Below are 17,224 nucleotides of genomic sequence, written 5' to 3'. Positions count from 1 at the left end.
TGAAAACATAAAAAGAGGAATATCTTTAAAATATAAACTGACAGAAGATCAAATAAAGATTTTAAATAACCCAGTTCCAGGAAAAGAAGTAGAACTAGTTATAAAGGAACTAACAAGGGAAAAAGTTCTGATTCTGAGGGATTCACAGAAGAATTCTATCAAACGTTTAAAGACAAATTGGTAGCAGTACTACATAAATTATTTTCAAAAAATTGAGAAAGAAAGCATTTTACCAGAATTAAGTAACAAATATAGTCCTAATATATATGAACAAGGAAAAGAGAAAACACAGAATTATAGACCAATATTATTAATGAATACTAACTTTAAAAAATTTAAATAAAATCCTGTCCAAAAAATTACATTCATCCAAAAAGTCATTCATTGTATTCACATTGCATTTGTATCAGGCATGAAAAAATGGTTCAAGATTGGGAAACAATCAATGTAAGTGATCATACTGAAAACATACAAAGCCACATGATTACCTCAAAATATGACGAAAAAGCTTTAGATATAGCAGAGCATTCATTGATGCTAAAAATCCTAGACAGTACATAGAAAGTACCTATATAAAATTAAAAGCCAGTATCATTTGCATTAGGGATATATCAGAACCTTTTCCATACTGGATTGAAACAAGGATGTCCACTCTCCCACTATTTTTTTTTTTTACGGTTTTTGCGAGGCAATGGGGTTAAGTGGCTTGCCCAAGGCCACACAGCTAGGCAATTATTAAGGGTCTGAGGCTGGATTTGAACTCAGGAACTCCTGACTCCAGGGCTGGTGCTCTATCCACTGCACCACCTAGTTGCCCCCCTCTCCCAATGTTATTTAAGACATTATTTGAAAATGTTAGCAATAACAAAAAGAAAAGGATATTTAAGACATAATGAAGAGATGAAACTATCCATATTTTCAAATGATATGATGACCTACTTAAAAATCTTAAGGATGAGATAATAGCTTCTGAAAAACTGTAGGCTACAAAATAAATCCTTGAAAATCAATAACATTGCTATATAATTACAAAATCCAAGAGATAATAATAGAAAGGAAAATTCCACTTCAAATGATATTCTCGAGAAAGACCATAACATCAGGTAAGTGCTGCCATGACAAGCAAGTGAATTGGATTTGAGTGGGGGTCATGGGGAGGGGGCTATGCTAAGCCATCAGCCTCACTTTCTCCTCCAGAGCCATCTGAGTCCAGTGGCCAGATGTGGATCAGGATGACTGGAGATGGCCCTGGATGCTAGATAATCAGGGTGAAGTGAATTGGTCAAGGTCACACAGCTAGTATCCGAACTCTGGACTTCATGACCAGGGCTTTATCCACTGTGCTTCTAGCTGCCCCTTTCAAACAACTACAAAATGTTCAAAGTACCTGTGAATCAATCTGTCAAAGCCCTTGTGCAGGAACTCAAGCAAGTGGGCATGTGTGTGTATACATATACATACGTACCTTTTACAGATTCAATTACAAATTTCTCCTTACAAAGATAAAGAACTTAATACTGGAGAAATATTCACTGCCCATGGCTGGGTCTTGCCAATGTAATTTAAAATGACAATACTACTGAAGTTAATTTATAGTCTTAATCCCTTTATTCTTTTGCAAGGCAATGGGGTTAAGTGACTTGTCCAAAGTCACACAGCTGGGCAATTATTAAGTTGCCTGAGTTCGAACTCAGGACTCCAGGACTGGTGCTCTATCTACTGTGCCACGTCGCTGCCCTTATAGTCTTAATTCCATAACAATTAAATTATCAAAGATTAATAAAATTCATTTGAAAAAAATAAAAGATCTAGACCATTTATATAGAAATAATGAAAACAAATAGGGAAGAAAGGGGAGTCCCACTTCCAGATATCAACTTTATGAGAAAGAAGCAGATGGAGAGACTGCAGAGCTCTGTCCTCTGCCCCTGGAACAGAACTCTGGGGCTCTGACCACATTCAGATCCTGATTGCAGTCTAGGCCCCCCCATAGAACAGCAGGGACCCCCCCCCACCTCAGGCCCGTAGCAGAGTGGGGCACATATGGTCATTCACAGACCAGGAGGGAGGACAGAGCCTCACACACTGAGACCCTTGTGGGAGTGTCCCAAAATCTCAGGAAGCACCCCAACAACAGGCTTAGGCTGGGAAAATGAGCAAGCAGAGAAAAAAGAGGAAGACCAATGAGAAGTATTTTGCAAATGAGCCCAAGAAAGATCAAAATACTCAGTCTGAAGATGAGGAAGCACAAACTCCTGCATCTAACGACTCCAAGAAAAACAGAAATTGGGCTCAGGCTATGACAGAGCTCAAAAAAGACTTTGAAAATCAAATGAGGGAGTTAGAAGGAAAACTGGGAAAAGAAATGAGAGAGATGCAGGAAAAACATGAAAATGAAGTCAGCAGCTTAGTCAAGGAAATCCAAAAAAATGCTGAAGAAAATAGCCTGCTAAAAAGCAGCTTAGGTCAAATGGATAAAACAGTTCAAAAAGTTATTGAGGAGAAGAATGCTTTAAAAAGCAAAATTGGCCAGATGGAAAAAGAGATAAGAAAACTCTCTGAGGAGAACAAATCTTTCAGACAAGGAATAGAACTCAGGGAGATTGATGAATTTGCCAGAAATCAGGAATCCATACTTCAAAACCAAAAAAAATGAAAAATTAGAAGAAAATGTGAAATATCTCATTGAAAAAACAACTGATATGGAAAACAGACTTAGGAAAGGATAATTTAAAAATGATTGGAATACCTGAAAGTCATGACCAGGAAAAGAGCCTTGACATCATTTTCAAAGAATTACTACAGGAAAATTGCCCTGATAGTGTTATGTTCTCCATTTTACAGAAGAGAAAACTAAAGTCTGAATTAAAAGAAAAGATGTGGGTAGCCCAGGGAGATTACCTTCACTACTGCCTCTTCCCTCTAACTTCAAAGTCCAGGTCTTGCCTGTTTGTTTGCTTGGACTGGATCTGTGATCTCCTCAAAGTGGGGACCTGAGACACTTTCCTCGTGCAGAGGGGTCAAGTGCAAGGAAAACACACAAGATTCCTGCCTGCCTTCCCAGTCAGAATAAAATGTAACTGGAAGCATTTCCCAAGATAAATTAAAGTGCAAAAGAACATAATGTTACCATGTGGGCTTCTGGCTTGGTGCCCCTTGGCCACTCTACAGGCCCAGGGCCACCCATCCCAGCTGCTTCTACCCATCCTCATCCTCAGTTACTGACATGCGATGGGTTTTAGGTGGAAAAGCCCGACCTTTCATCTGACCCCCATAACAATCAGTTCTCTCCATCTGACAGAGGTGGAAACTGAGGCAGAAGTGACAAGTGGCTTGGGCAGCCGAGGTGCGGCTGTAACAGTGCAGAGAAGGAAGGTGAGGCAGAAGTGAACTTGGGGTGTGTGCGGATGTGTAGGTGGGCGCGTGGACGGGCGTGGTCCTTTAATCGCCTCTCGTTTTACAGAAGGGGAAACTGAGGCCGAAAGACTTGGGGGCACCGATCGGCGCACGTGCCCGCGGCGGGATTCGAACTCGGATCCCCCCGGGATCCTCCAGGCGCCCACGGCCCCAGCCGCGGCTCGGCTTCGGCGGGGCATCCCGGGGTCGGTACCGCCCGCCCCGCCCGCCCCGCCCCGGCGCTGCTGTCTCCGCCCCCTCGCCAGAAGCGCGCACCAGAGACCCTCGCGGGCCGCGGCCCCCTCCGCTTCCACTCACCGGCCCCACTCGCGCGCGCGCCCCACGGCCCGCGCTTGCGCCTCCTTTCCGTCCCGCCCCGACGTCCGCTCACGGAGCCGGGCTCCGGCCACCCGCCGGCCGAGCCCCGGAGCGGGAAAGCAAAGGTTCCGGAAGCGCCGGGGGTGGGGACGCCTTTCGGCGATGCAACTGCCGGAAGTGACGTTGCGTCGTCCGGCGTGCCCCCCGCCGAGCGTTCCGCTCCTTTACGAGTCGCCGCTGCGCCGGGAGACTCCCCGGACTGGGGCTGGGTGAGCCGGTAGGGAGGGCTGCGGAGGCCGCCGGCACGGCTGGGGGCGGGGCGCGGGAGGGCCCGCCCCCCTCGGGGGCTGAGGCGGTTAGAGAAGGTGGGGGTGCTCGGCTCCGGGCCCGGGCAGAGGCGGGAGGGTGCTCAGCCTGCCCGCGGCCCTCAGGCCCCCCGCGGGGCCCCAGCCCCGGCTCCCCGAGGGCCTCTCGGACTTGGCGCCGCGTCGTGCACGGCCGAAAGGAGCCGGTCCGCTGGTGGGGATCACACCCCCTGTAGTCGGGGGTGCTGAGCCCGGAGGTCCCCAGAAGCACCGGGGCCGTGGCGTGGGCCGCCCGTGCACGTGCTCTGTGTCCTCCCATATACCTGTGTGTGTGTGTGTGTGTGTGTGTGTGTGTGTGTGTGTGTACGTACACACATAAAAATCTATATATATATAATATATGTGGGTATTTATTATATATATTATAAATGTGTGTATATTATTTATATTATATGTGTATGTTATATATATATATGAGTGTGGCATATTTTTATATATTTTATAATATACACATGTGTATAGTATATATTTTATACATATGTATGTGCATTTTATATATTATATATACACGTATATTATATATATTTTACATGTGTGTATATTATATATGTAATATATGCATGTATAAATATTATATAGTATATGTGTATATTTCATATATATGTCAGTGTATGTGTATACATTATATATATTATATATGTATATGTACTATATATGTTTGTATATGCTATATATTTACATGTGTATATTATAGCTGTTATATGTATGTGTATATTATATGTGTGTGCATGTAGTATATATATTACATATGTATATATTATACATTGTAATATGTAATATATAATATATATTATTTATATCATGTGCGCATAGTATACATTTTGTATATGTATATAATACATACATTTTATATATGTGTGTATATACATTATATGTGTGTATACACAGTATATGTATATACTACATACTTACATATTACATGTATGTGTATACTATATGTGCACGAATGTATTGTATGTGTGTGCATGTAACATGTGTGCATTATATATTATATTATTTATATTATATGTGTGTATATTATGTTTTCTATATGTGTATTATATAAGATGTGTATATTATATATTTTATTTATGTGTATATAATGTATTTATGCACATACACATGCGTAGGTTATATTTTACATGTGTGTTACATATGTGTGTATGATATGCATATATTTCATGTGTGTATTATGTGTATGCATATTTTATAAATATATGTATATGTGTATATGTATATGTATATGTATATGTATATGTATATGTATATGTATATGTATATGTATATGTATATATTCCTCTTGGAATGCTAACTTGTCTAGAGAAAGGGTGGGCTTGTCAGCCAGCCACAGACATGAAGCACTTATTAGCCCAGCACAGTGCTGAGTGTTTCACAGTTTTTTCCTTTGAGCATCGATGCATCCCTGGGAGGTGGGCACTAGGCTTATTCCCATTTTTCAGGGATATTAAACAATGTAATGGCTAACAACATTAATATACTGCTTACTGTTTGCCTAGGGATTTTACAAGGAGATCATTTGATTCTCACAACAACCTTGGGAGTAAGCATTTATTCCCATTTTACTCATAGGGAAACTGAGGCAGCAGTAAAGTGACCTGCCCAGGGTGGCACATCCAGGACCTGTCTGAATCCGAATATGAACTCTGATCTTCCCAACTCCAGACTCAGCCCTATATTCACCTCACCTCTATTACAAGTCAAGCACTGGACTAGATGCCTTCCTCCACCCCACCAGATTATCTGCCCTCAAGGAGCTCAGTCTAAATGGGGAGAGCGCATACAAACCATCTGTATACAAATATAGGCACAACAACAACAAAAAAAAAAATGGAAATAAGCAGCAAAAGGAAGCCATTAAGAGTGATCAAAAAACTTGTAGAATTTGGGATTTTAGTTAGGACTTGAAAGAAAAAGAGTAATCAGGAAGTAAGGTGTCCCATAATGGCACATCTTAACTAACCTTTTTTGAGTCTGTGTCATGAACCCCTTTGGCAGTGTGGTCAAAGCCTTTGAATTCCTTCTCACAATGTTTTTAAATGCATGAAGTAAAATAACATAGGATGACAAAGGAAACTAATTATATTGAAATACAACTGTCAGAATTTTTTTTTTTAAGTAAGTTCAGGGAGTAAAGAGAGAATCCTGCAGTATGATTATTGGTTGGGTCAAGTCAACTTTTAATTAAGCACAGTGAAATGGCAAAAGATGAAAAAATGTGGTGCTTTCACAAAGCTCTAGTGGAAGACAACATTTATAAACCTACAATTGTAGAGTGGGCTTTTTTCAAGGTGAGCTCTTTATACTCATGAACTCCTGATGAAATATCCTCCTCTCCCCCACTTCCTCCTACTAGGACTCAATGGAGTTTCTTGCAAAATTCCATACTCACAAAATCTCAGGCTCCCTAGATAGATTCCCTTGGAAGCCAGCTAATGCTAATTCTAACTTGATATCAGATACTGACAAGGATAATTACCTTTTTTTTTTTTTATAGATTTTAGGCAACCCAAATGGGTCATGCCTGACTACAGCCAAATGATAATTTTGAAAGCACCACATTTTGTTTTTCCATCTTTTGCCATTTCACTGTGCTTAATTAAATGGATTTGAAATTCTTGGTCATTATTTTAATAAGAAATGCAAGTAAAGACTTAGCATTCCTGTCGAAAAAGGCAAAAGCTGATGGACAGTTCCTTATAACAATTTTACAAATGTGAACCTTGTCATTTAAATGAATAGCTTAATTTTTTCAAGCCATTGTGAAACTCTGCAATGACAGAAATCAGCTATTTGTAATTTGCCTTGTAAATAAATTTGAAATTGAAACCTTTGGCTTGGGCTTTACTTTTTTTTTTTTAATTCTTTTGTGGGGAAGTTACAATGCTGTCTGTCTGAGAGATTGCCTTTAACTGGAAAGATATTTTCCTATTTTAGTTATGTTTTAAAATATTAGTTGAAGAGGTCAATATGAATAAGAAATTCAATTAAACAGTTCTTTAACACATTGTTATTTTTGGCTGCTTCTGCTTCTATTATCTTGCTCCTTTTTCAATTACATTAGAAAATACTTTTTCAGTGTTCCAGTTAAACTTTTATGTCCTTTGGGGCTTGAAATAATCAATAATGAGCTTTCTAATAACCTTTTAAAGGGCAGCATTTTATTGTAACATAAAAACTAGCAGATTCAAATGGAAAGTGTCATGGATGTCTAAGGTTCCTGTTATAATTTGTAAGTAGTAGGAGAGTTTAACTATAATATTTAATTATTTTTAGGTGAAACTCAGCCCCTTTGTATAGTCCAAGCAGTCCATTGCTGGAATGGTGGCTTCGGTCATTACATTCAAGCTGAGGTAGTGTCACTATCCACCTGCAGATGGGTGTTAATTAGGTGCTTAGGAACCCCTGAGAGGATCAGATTCCATCTGATTCTCTCTTTAGGGCCAAGTTTACAAGAAGACTTATTTTTACATTTCAATTCAACTTTTTTTTTTTTTTTTTTTGCAAGGCAATGGGTTTAAGTGGTTTGCCCAGGGCCACACAATTATTAAGTGTCTGAGGCTGGATTTGAACTCAGGGATTCCTGACTCCAGGGCCGGTGCTCTACCCACTGTGCCACCTAGCCACCTCCATCAATCCAACATCTTATCCAAAGAAGCAGTTTATATATTAATCTAGTTTTTTGTCCACATGCCCTGAACTTTGGAATTGAACTTCAGTTTCTGAATTTGCTCTCTATAAACTTCAACTTCCTGATACTAGCACTGTTGTTTTTGCATCTTAAAGATTAACCTGACCCAACACTGGTTTTGTGGATGAGAAAACAGGCCCATAGAAGTTTAGAAACTTTTCCCAGAGAGTGAGGGCCTGAATCCAGATCCAGGCTTTTTTCTTCTACTGGACAGTCAGCATGGTTTTTCATGAAACAGCCCAGTGATTTTTCTTTTTTCCATTCCATTCAGGGTATCAAAGTACAAATGTAGAGTAGTGAAGAAAACATTTGTAACATAATACGAAAGCATGATTCTGCAACTAAATAGTTAATACTTTTTTTGGGGAAATACAGAGTACTCAGGCTAATTATACCAAGGATTCCAGCATTAAGAAGGAGAGTTATAAGATTTCATAATCCTTTAAATCTTACTTTGGAATGTGATTTTTATGCTCTCAATTAGAATTGGATGTGACTAATGCCTTTCCAAAATCCCAAAGACAGCTTGGTAAGTGTATATATGAGAGAGAGAGTAGGAAGAGTGCTGGACTTTGGAAAGTCTGTTAAAACTAAACAAGGTGGTGGCTAGGTGGCATAGTGGATAGAGCACCGGCCCTGGAGTCAGGAGTACCTGGGTTCAAATCCAGTCTCAGACACTTAATAATTACCTAGCTGTGTGGCCTTCGGCAAGCCACTTAACCCCATTTTCCTTGCAAAAACCTAAAAAAATCAAAATAAAGCTAAACAAGGCACTTCACCCTAAGACTATGATGAATACTTGGTAAAATTTAAAGTATTATGTACACGTGAGTTAATGTAGGACAGCCCAGAAGAAAACCTTTTTCCCCCCTACTTTTGTGTAGAGGCAACTCAGTGGCAAATGGATAGAGCAATGGGCCTATTAATCAGGCCTGAGCTCAAATCTTGTCTCAGTCTCAGAGGTGTACTATGTGACCCTGGCTGGGCAAGTCACTTACCCAATGTTTGCCTTAGTTTCCTTAACTGTACAATGGAGATAATAACAGTACCTTTTTCCCAGATTTGTTGTGAGAGTCAAATGAGTATTTGTAATAAAGTGTTTAGAACTCTCTCCCTCCCCCAAGTTAAATGCTTTCTTCTGCAAAGTAATTAACTTAATTGGCTTATATGATTTTTCCTTTTAAGCATCTATTGGGCTACATTTTTCTGGCAGAGGTAAAAGTGAATATAAGTTATTCAATAGACAGGAATGTCCTTCTCTTGTCTCTGTATTCCCTAGCCTTTGGTATAGTGCCTGACATACTTTTATTTTTTATCAAGATCTGTGATTTCATCAGGGAAGCGAGATCCTGTTGAAGAAACTTCCAGATCTGGCAAATCTCTAATATGTATACATAGTCTTCAGAAGTTGCCTGGGCAATTGAGCAATGAGTAACTTGCTCCTGTCTTGATGCAGACCAGCCCCCTTCAAAACCTTGTTTTGCTTTGCACATGAGTATGTCTGAAATAAATTAGTACTGAATTGTCTATCAGCAATGACATTAAATAAAATAGATTATGCAAACAAAAAGATTTCAGTAGAATGTCCCTTTGAGTTCTCTAGGAACTGATTTTGGATGTGTTCATAGACTTGAACCAAGGTTTTTTTATACATCCTTGGAGTTGATGCTCTGAATGAGCATTTCTGTCTTTCTTACAGTTATATTTAGCTCAAAGATTTTTCTAATCCAAAAGCCTGGCAAATGTTTATCTCAAGCAAAACCAATAGAGGAAATACTACTAAATAAAGTAAATTTGACTGGAAGGTCACTGAGAACAGCAAAATTCCTAGGATTCATTTTTAACACTTTCTACTTATTTTCCATAAGTAGAATCCATATGTAACTTCTGTCTTTTGGTACCGTATTGAAACTAGAATTACAAAATTAGAAACTTCCCTAAATATTTGTCACAAATACACTTGGTAAATACTTATGTGACAAAGTGGCTAACAATTATATGGTATTTTTTACATGCTTTTCCATTTGGTTCTCATAACATCCCTAAAATTGGAGCCATTTAAAAAATTTATTTTTAGTTTCAGTTTTTATATTAACTATATTTCCCCTCCCCCTAGTATTTTCTCTGCCCCACCCCCAGCTATCCCATATGACAGAATTTTGTTTAAGAATAAAAGATAAAAATGAGTGTAAAAATCAGTAAAACTGATTAGCACATTGAAAAAAATCAGAAAACATATAGTGCTCTAGATTGTTTTGTGGTAGTTCTTTCTATTTATACTGTTTTAATTATTGTATATATGTATGTATATATTTATATACATATATACATATATATGTATACATATATGTATGTGTGTATATATATATATATATATATATATATATTGACTTCACTCTTTATCAGTTCTTGTAAGTCCATGGATTTTTATAAAATCTTATTTTTTATTTCTTATACTATAGTTTGGTGTACATGGGAACTTTTTATCAGTGACCTTTGATCATATTGTAATGAAATTTCTATAACATAAACTGGACATTTTAGTTACTTTATTTATATAATTCCAAAATACTTACTAAAGTAGTTGTATTGATTAACAACTACTATACAACAAGACACTAGTGAGTCATTTTTCCTCAATACCTCTACATTATCACTATTCTCAACTTTGTCATTGCTTCCAATTTGCAGGATGTGTAATGAGACCTCAGGGTTTTGATTTATATTTTCCTTATTATATTAGTGGTATGGATTATTCTGTTACATGATTTTTAATAGTTTACAAATGAGAACTGTTCATATTCTTTAACCACTTACCTCTTTGGGAATGGCATGCATGCATGTGTGCTTGTGTGTGTGTGTGTGTGTGTGTGTGTGTGTAAAGAAAGTTCTTTTCTATACACATACTCAGATATTAATTGTTGATAGATCTTGAACACCAAACCCTTAGTTGAGAAGTTAAATATAAAGCTTTTTTTCTCCCATTCAGCCTCTTTGGTTAGAGTAATTCTCTATTTTATCAATGGAGAAACTGAAGTGAGGTGTTAAATAATTTGCCTAGGGTCCCATCATTGCTAATAGATTAGAATATTGACTCCTGGCCCTATGAGTTCTGATCCCTGGAGAGCAGGGACTGTCTGGAAGTTGCCTTTTTTTAAAATGCCCCAACACATAATAGTTGTGTAATAAATTCTGACACTGTCTGCAAGTCCACTGTCCACAATGGCTAGAATTTTTTTTCAATAACTGGCAAGATGCCCTGACTTATAAAAGAATTGATTTATAATAATATTGAAACAACTGTTTTTCAGAATACATCTGGTAAATAAAATCAAGTTTATTTTTATGTATGAATGTGACTAGATAAACTTTAAGAAAAAATATAAGAAAATTTATGTCCTATAGACTTCTGTCAAGAAAGATGAATCAATTTAGCAGTGTCTACGTCAATCTCTGTAACAACTTTGTGGACAGTGGCTTCTGACTTCTTGACTACTTTTCCCCATATCCAGTCATCTCAACACCATTATCTCTTGAACTTCTACTAACTGCTTAAATTGTATACACAATTTTTATTTAACACTACATCTGGTGTTTGTAAATAAAATATATTAGAAATTATTTGTTTTTTCTTCTGAGCTCTGACAGTCATAATTGCCACTGATTCTGGCTTTTGAATTAAGACTTTTATCAGGAATGTGCTTGCAAAATATTGAATAAAAATATGAGAGTTGGAAGGACTTTGAATAAACTTGTACATTCTTATACATACCTAAAATAGAATCATCTTATCCAAAATCAAATTTTGCTGGAAGACCTTCAGTGAGGTGGAACCACTAACCTCCTAAGGAAACTGATTCTATATTTAAACAACTCTATTAGGAAATTTTCCTTAAACCTAAATTTTCTTGGCAATTTCTGCATTCCCCTTCCCCCCATTCTTTCCTTAGGATCTAAGCAGAGCAAACTCACCCTCTTTTTGCATGGTAGCCCTTAAAATATATCCTTTACATGACCTCCCTTTCCCCAAATCATTTACAACCCAAAGTTCTTTCAGTTGATTCTCATACAGCATGAAATCAGGGTCCTTCCCCATTCTTCTTGTCTTTCAGGACATTCTCCAAATTGTCAATGTTCTTATTAAACCAGACCTGGTCAAAAATACCCTAAATGTGGTCAGGTCATAGCAGAGGAGAGCAATACCATTATTATCTTTATAGGTCTGTATAAAAAATCTTTCAGTGCAGCCTAAAATTGTTTTGAGTTTTGACTGCCATGTTGCACTCCTGAATTAATGAATTTATAGTCTAGTAAAATCCCCAGATTTACTAGTTAGCCATAACTCCTCTGAATTGTGCTTGCAAAGACAATTTTTTAGAGCTTGTGTCTATGTTTCACAGTATTAATTTTGGCTCATTTTTCTAACCTGCCAAGATCTTTCTGAATTCTGACTCAGTGGCTAGCTACTCTATGACTGTTCTCTCTCAGTTCTTTCTATCTTTTTGAAGGCTCAATTTCAGTCATCCCTTTTCTTTCTTTGAATCAAGGATTCTTAACCTTTTTCACATGATGTATTCTATTGACAGTCTGATAAAGCCTATGAACCTCTCCTCAGAATAGTGTTTTTAAATGAATTAAGTACATAGATAGGATTATAAAGAAATTAATTATACTAAGCAAAATAATGTGTTCCTAGATCCAGGGTTAAAGAACCTTTGCTTTGTATTCTCTCACTTGGTGTTCTCAGTTCCCATGAGTCTAAGTACTTTATGTTAATAACCCCCAGATCTTTCTATCTAGTCTTTCTCTCCCTACTGCCAGTCACACTTTTCAAACTGGATCCTGTAGACTTCTCAACTCTGTAGAGTTCCAAACCAAATTAGTTGTTTTTCGACATCCCTTTTCAGTTACGTAACTTTTGAAGACCATTATCCTTCCATTCACTCAGTTTTAAGCCTGGGTGACTCATTGATGAGTCAGGAAGATTTGAGTTCAAATGTGACCTCAGACACCAGCTGCATGACCTTGGCCAAATCACTTAAACTCTATTTGCCTCACTTTCTGGACCTGTAAAATAAGGGTAATAATAGCAGGCCCCTGCCAGGGCTGTGAGGATCAAATGAGACTCTTAGGGCAGTGCAGTCACAGGTAGCAGGAGATGGTGTTATAAGGACCTGAATTAGTGTTGGAGACTATATGGGGAAAAGAAGCCTTGATAAATGCAAGAGAGATTGTGAAGGCCAGAATAAAGGACCCAACAAATACTCCTGGGAGTATCCTGAGGGGCAAGAGTCAAAAGGGACTTTGGGTCTAAGCTTGACTGCTAGAAACAGAAATTGAGAAAAAGAGGACTGTGGGTACAGGGAAGGCAAGGCCCGTAATTTTCAACTGGTGAATTTTGAGAAGTTGGTAGGGCAGTAGCGTAAAAATATTGAACAAGAAGATCTGAGAATTGGAGCTAAATTTGGGAACAGGCAACATCACCAGAGAATGTGGAGAGTTAGAGAGACAGCTGTGAAGGACACTGCAATTGGAGGGCAGGAGAAGGAAGAATCAGTGAAGAAATAGACCTTGGGGAAGGAGATCAGGAAAGATCCAGGGAGTCTTAGATATTGAGGAAGGCTTGAATGGAAAGGGCAAGTTCTACTGGACTGTGGGTTTTAGAGGCAATGGTGAAAGTGGTAGCAAGAGGACAGGGTTTAGAGAGAATTAGTCCACTTAAAAAGCTTCAGTATGGAGATTAGTTTGCAATTAAAGATGAATCATGAATGAAGAAAGTATCAGAAATTATAATGCCAGTGAGAATTTTTTTTTCACCAAAATTAAATGTGTTCCCATCATTAAGTACCATATTTATCACAAACATATGTTATATGTTTGTGGGGTGTGTTTGTATCATAATTGGGATTCTTCTTGCCTTTTCCCAATTAGAGTAGCAGGTTCCCAGGGAATGCTTTTAAAGGGCACCATCTAGTGGTAGCTCTGTGATTTACAAATTAATTCCCAGGGGAATTTTTAAATTGCAATTTAAATTACAATTTAAAAATTCCCCTGGGAATTAATTTATAATTTATAAACTAGATCACAGAGTATTTTTGTAAAGTGGTTGAATGCAGCAATCCTCAGTTTCAGGGCCCTGACTATGTGTAGATTATGAAGTCATAACATCTGACTACCATATCAAAAGATTGTGAACAAGAATGACTATTAATTGACATTGATGCTACTTTATGGTGATTATTGATTTTATGTCTTTTAAAAAATGAGCTATAGCTACCCCAAATAACAGCTGTGAAAAGTTTGAAGGCTTTCCATTTGGTGGGGTGCCATGCTTACTCATCAGCAGCCCCTAATCATTAGTGCAGTGTGGCTTAGTGGATGGCTCAGATGGGAAATGGAAACTCTGGATGCCTGGGCTTTAAGCCTCTTTATACTTGAGATTCCTCATCTGAAGACTGACGGTACCATATTCACAGTACCTAACTCCTTCACAAATGCTATAATAAAAATAAATTCTTATCTCAGAATTGTATAAGATCCTAGCAAGAATAATATAAGGATACATTTCTGAGGAATGTCATTACTGTCAAAAGAGTATTGAGTTTCCTTGTTGAAGATTTAATCCTTTAATATAGTTGATATGTTCTTAGGGAGCTTTCCACTATTTTGTCTTTTTCCATGGTTTCCTTTTGGAAGATGCTAACTAAAAATCCCCTTAGCAGGACTTCCAGGATGCATCTTGGAAAAATTATTTTCTTTACTCTGATTTTATCCTATTGTTCAGCATGCTGATCCAATGTTCTGGAGTGAAAGAAGTCAAGAAATCATAATAACTTTTATCTACCACAGATTGGATGGATTGATGAATGGATAGATAGATAAAACATTTATTATGTGCCAGGCACATAATAAACTAGAAATATAAATGCAACCAAGTAAGGCAACCAACGCTTTTGCTTTTTTTTCAATTTTCTGACTGTTTTATTGTTTCTTGATATTTGTGTGATCATTTCTAATTTTTAAGGACTTTGTTCAGTTTTTTTTGTGCCTCTTTTAACCAGTTGTAAGTTTTTTTTCATAATTTTCTTGCATTGCTCTCATTTCTTTCCCCAATTTTTCTTTACAACTCTTTGAATTAAAAAAAAAAATTTGTTCTTTTTAAATCTTTAACTCTTCAAGGAATTCTTATTAGGCATATGTCCAATTTTAATTTTTTTTTTCTTTGAGACTTTGCTTGATACCTTCTTCTAAATTTGTGTCTTGAACATCCAGTCACTTGTTTTTTGTGGTCAGGTTCTTTGTTGTTATTGTTTAATCACTTTCCAGATGATTTCTTGACTTTGTTTAACTTGAGTTTTGCTTCCCTTGGGAGGGGAAATGATGGGACCTGAGCTTCTATAGCCTGGGGACCTGTAGGTTTTTGGTGCTTTCACAGTGGTGTGGTCTTGGGAGGGGTCTGGTCATTGTCCATTTTATTACTGGGTCTGCTCACCCAGGTAAGGCCTCTGCTCCCCTCTGACTATTCCTCTCCACCCTAGAATGATGACCTAAAGCAGGTTATTTAAAAATATTTTAAAAATATAGAGACTCCTCTGAGCAAAAAAAAAAAAAAAAAAAAAAAAATTTATTTTGGCTTTTCTCAAGAAAAGGGTACACTCCAAATCTCACAAAGGTAGTGAAGATCAAGGAGCTGCCCTGAACTGACAGTCAAGCAAAATTATATTGCCTAACATTCCCTCCTCTTCATCATCCCTCTCTGTTGACTCATCGATTAGTCTTCAGAGTTACATTCTACTTGTGAAAATCTACCCCAGCAACAGAGAAAAGAATGAAAGATTTTCATAAAATATTACCTTAGCATCCAGATGGTGGGAATAACATTCAGGATTCTAACTATTTTGTTGAACTAATGTAACTTGTCTTGGAATGCAAGGTCTAGGAACAGTCTACTTATCATCAAACAAGGAGTTTTATGAGCTTCTTTGGAATGCAAGGTTTTTTTTCTCATGGAAAAAGTCCACTGTCCTAGTAATCAGTAAAAATAGTCTTATCAAAAGTTAGGAGATGACCCACCTGTTTGGAATACAAGGGACTTTCTTCTATAAATAGTTTAAGAATAATAGTTTGTTCTTTCTTTAATGTTTCTTAACCCTGAGAGAACTTCACTAGGAATATTAACCCTGAAATGGTTTTATTAGGAATATTCCACTCAAGGGTAATAGGCGACAAAGCTGCCACATGCTACTTATTCTATTGGCAATGCCAATAAAGGAATCCTTGAGATTTCTTTCTGATCAGGTATTCAGTCTCCTTACTCTTCCTGGGGGCTGCTCCTGTTGTTCTGCTCCACGGCCTGTGGCCAGTCCACTACCACCAAGCCAAGCTCCCACCCAGCCCCTACCCTAGTGTATGTAGACCTCTATCTGTCTTCTTAAGCAGCTATGGGCTGGGGAAATGACTATGACTCCGTTGGCTTTCCTATTCAGTTTGGTTTGATAAGATTTTTTAAAGTTGATATAGAGGGGTGTTTTGGGAAAGCTGAACAAAAATAATGGCTCACTCCACCATCTTGGCTCTACTCTAACCCCTTTACATTCTAATGGGGGAGACCACATAGAAGGGGAACTAGGAGTGGGGAGGGGCTTGATGTTGTGGAGGTCTGGGCCCTAGCAAACTAATAGGAAAGCTTGCCTGCCCAATTAGTCTCTTCCATCTGTTTTTGGAGTGAACTTTTTGAAAAGATATCTCTGCTTTTCATTTTTATTCCCTTAGGCTTATATCCTTTAATTTCCTTTTCAGGTGATCCAGTTCAGTAAAGAAAATGAAAGGCAAAGGGAAAAGCTTTGCAGAAGAGCACCTATATTTGGAATTTTCTTCTCATTTGGAAAATTGTATCTTTCCCCTGCATACATCTGTAACCTTGTTTCTGTTGTCTTACTGTGACTGCAAAGATTTCAGAGTTTTTTTAGTCTGCAGCAAAGAGGATGCAGATGTTGCTCATGTACAAGCCATGCTTCCCCAGGATCTGGAAGTTCAGATCATCTCAAGGCAGGATCTGCCAGTAATGGTCCAGAATTGCTGTTTACCTGTTGTAGTAAAGAGAGATGACGATTTCTGTCGAGCGGGACTCTCTGTCACATTAAGACACATAATAGAGAAAACATGTGAAGTAGATACATCGAAGAAGGAAGTTTTGGAACTGCTGGGTTTTAAGAAGACCTGTTTAAAAGCTTGTGCTGAAGTGAGTACATCATTTTTTTCTTCCATTATTACTTAAAAATAAATTTGATATTCATACCACAGAATGAACAGCTTGACAAGCCAACCTACTTTTTCTTTTTTTTAAATAAAAGAAATATTTTATTTAGTTTGAAATTTACAATTTTCCCCCCTGATCTTGCTTCCCTCCCTCCACCCCCAATAGAAGGCGGTCTATTAGTCTTTACATTGTTTCCAT

General features: G+C 38.0%; 2 protein-coding genes across 5 annotated transcripts in view; one reads left to right on the top strand and one right to left on the bottom strand.

Moving 5' to 3' along the window:
* The window catches only part of INTS12 (integrator complex subunit 12), a 41,441-nt gene extending 37,620 nt beyond the window's left edge, over positions 1 to 3,821 (bottom strand). Inside the window, exon 1 of the mRNA XM_074228761.1 lies at positions 3,715 to 3,821. The gene's annotated coding sequence lies outside the window, so the exon portion shown is untranslated. The remainder of the gene's footprint in view (positions 1 to 3,714) is intronic.
* A 69-nt stretch (positions 3,822 to 3,890) lies between these two features.
* GSTCD (glutathione S-transferase C-terminal domain containing) overlaps positions 3,891 to 17,224 on the top strand; it is a 221,174-nt gene continuing 207,840 nt past the window's right edge. For 2 of the 4 annotated variants that reach the window (XR_012476903.1, XM_074228760.1), the window contains exons 1-2: positions 3,895 to 3,983; positions 16,567 to 17,008. Coding sequence is in view for 3 of the 4 variants with exons in the window: in XM_074228760.1 (XP_074084861.1) it covers positions 16,589 to 17,008 (420 nt within the window). In the remaining variant the exon portion in view is untranslated. Of the gene's footprint in view, positions 3,992 to 16,566; positions 17,009 to 17,224 lie in introns of all 4 variants that reach the window. The other 2 variants (XM_074228759.1, XM_074228758.1) reach the window with 2 other exon arrangements.

The sequence above is a fragment of the Macrotis lagotis genome, chromosome 3 (assembly GCF_037893015.1).
Source record: "Macrotis lagotis isolate mMagLag1 chromosome 3, bilby.v1.9.chrom.fasta, whole genome shotgun sequence".
NCBI lineage: Eukaryota > Metazoa > Chordata > Mammalia > Peramelemorphia > Peramelidae > Macrotis > Macrotis lagotis.
This window is presented reverse-complemented; position numbering and strand designations above follow the sequence as displayed.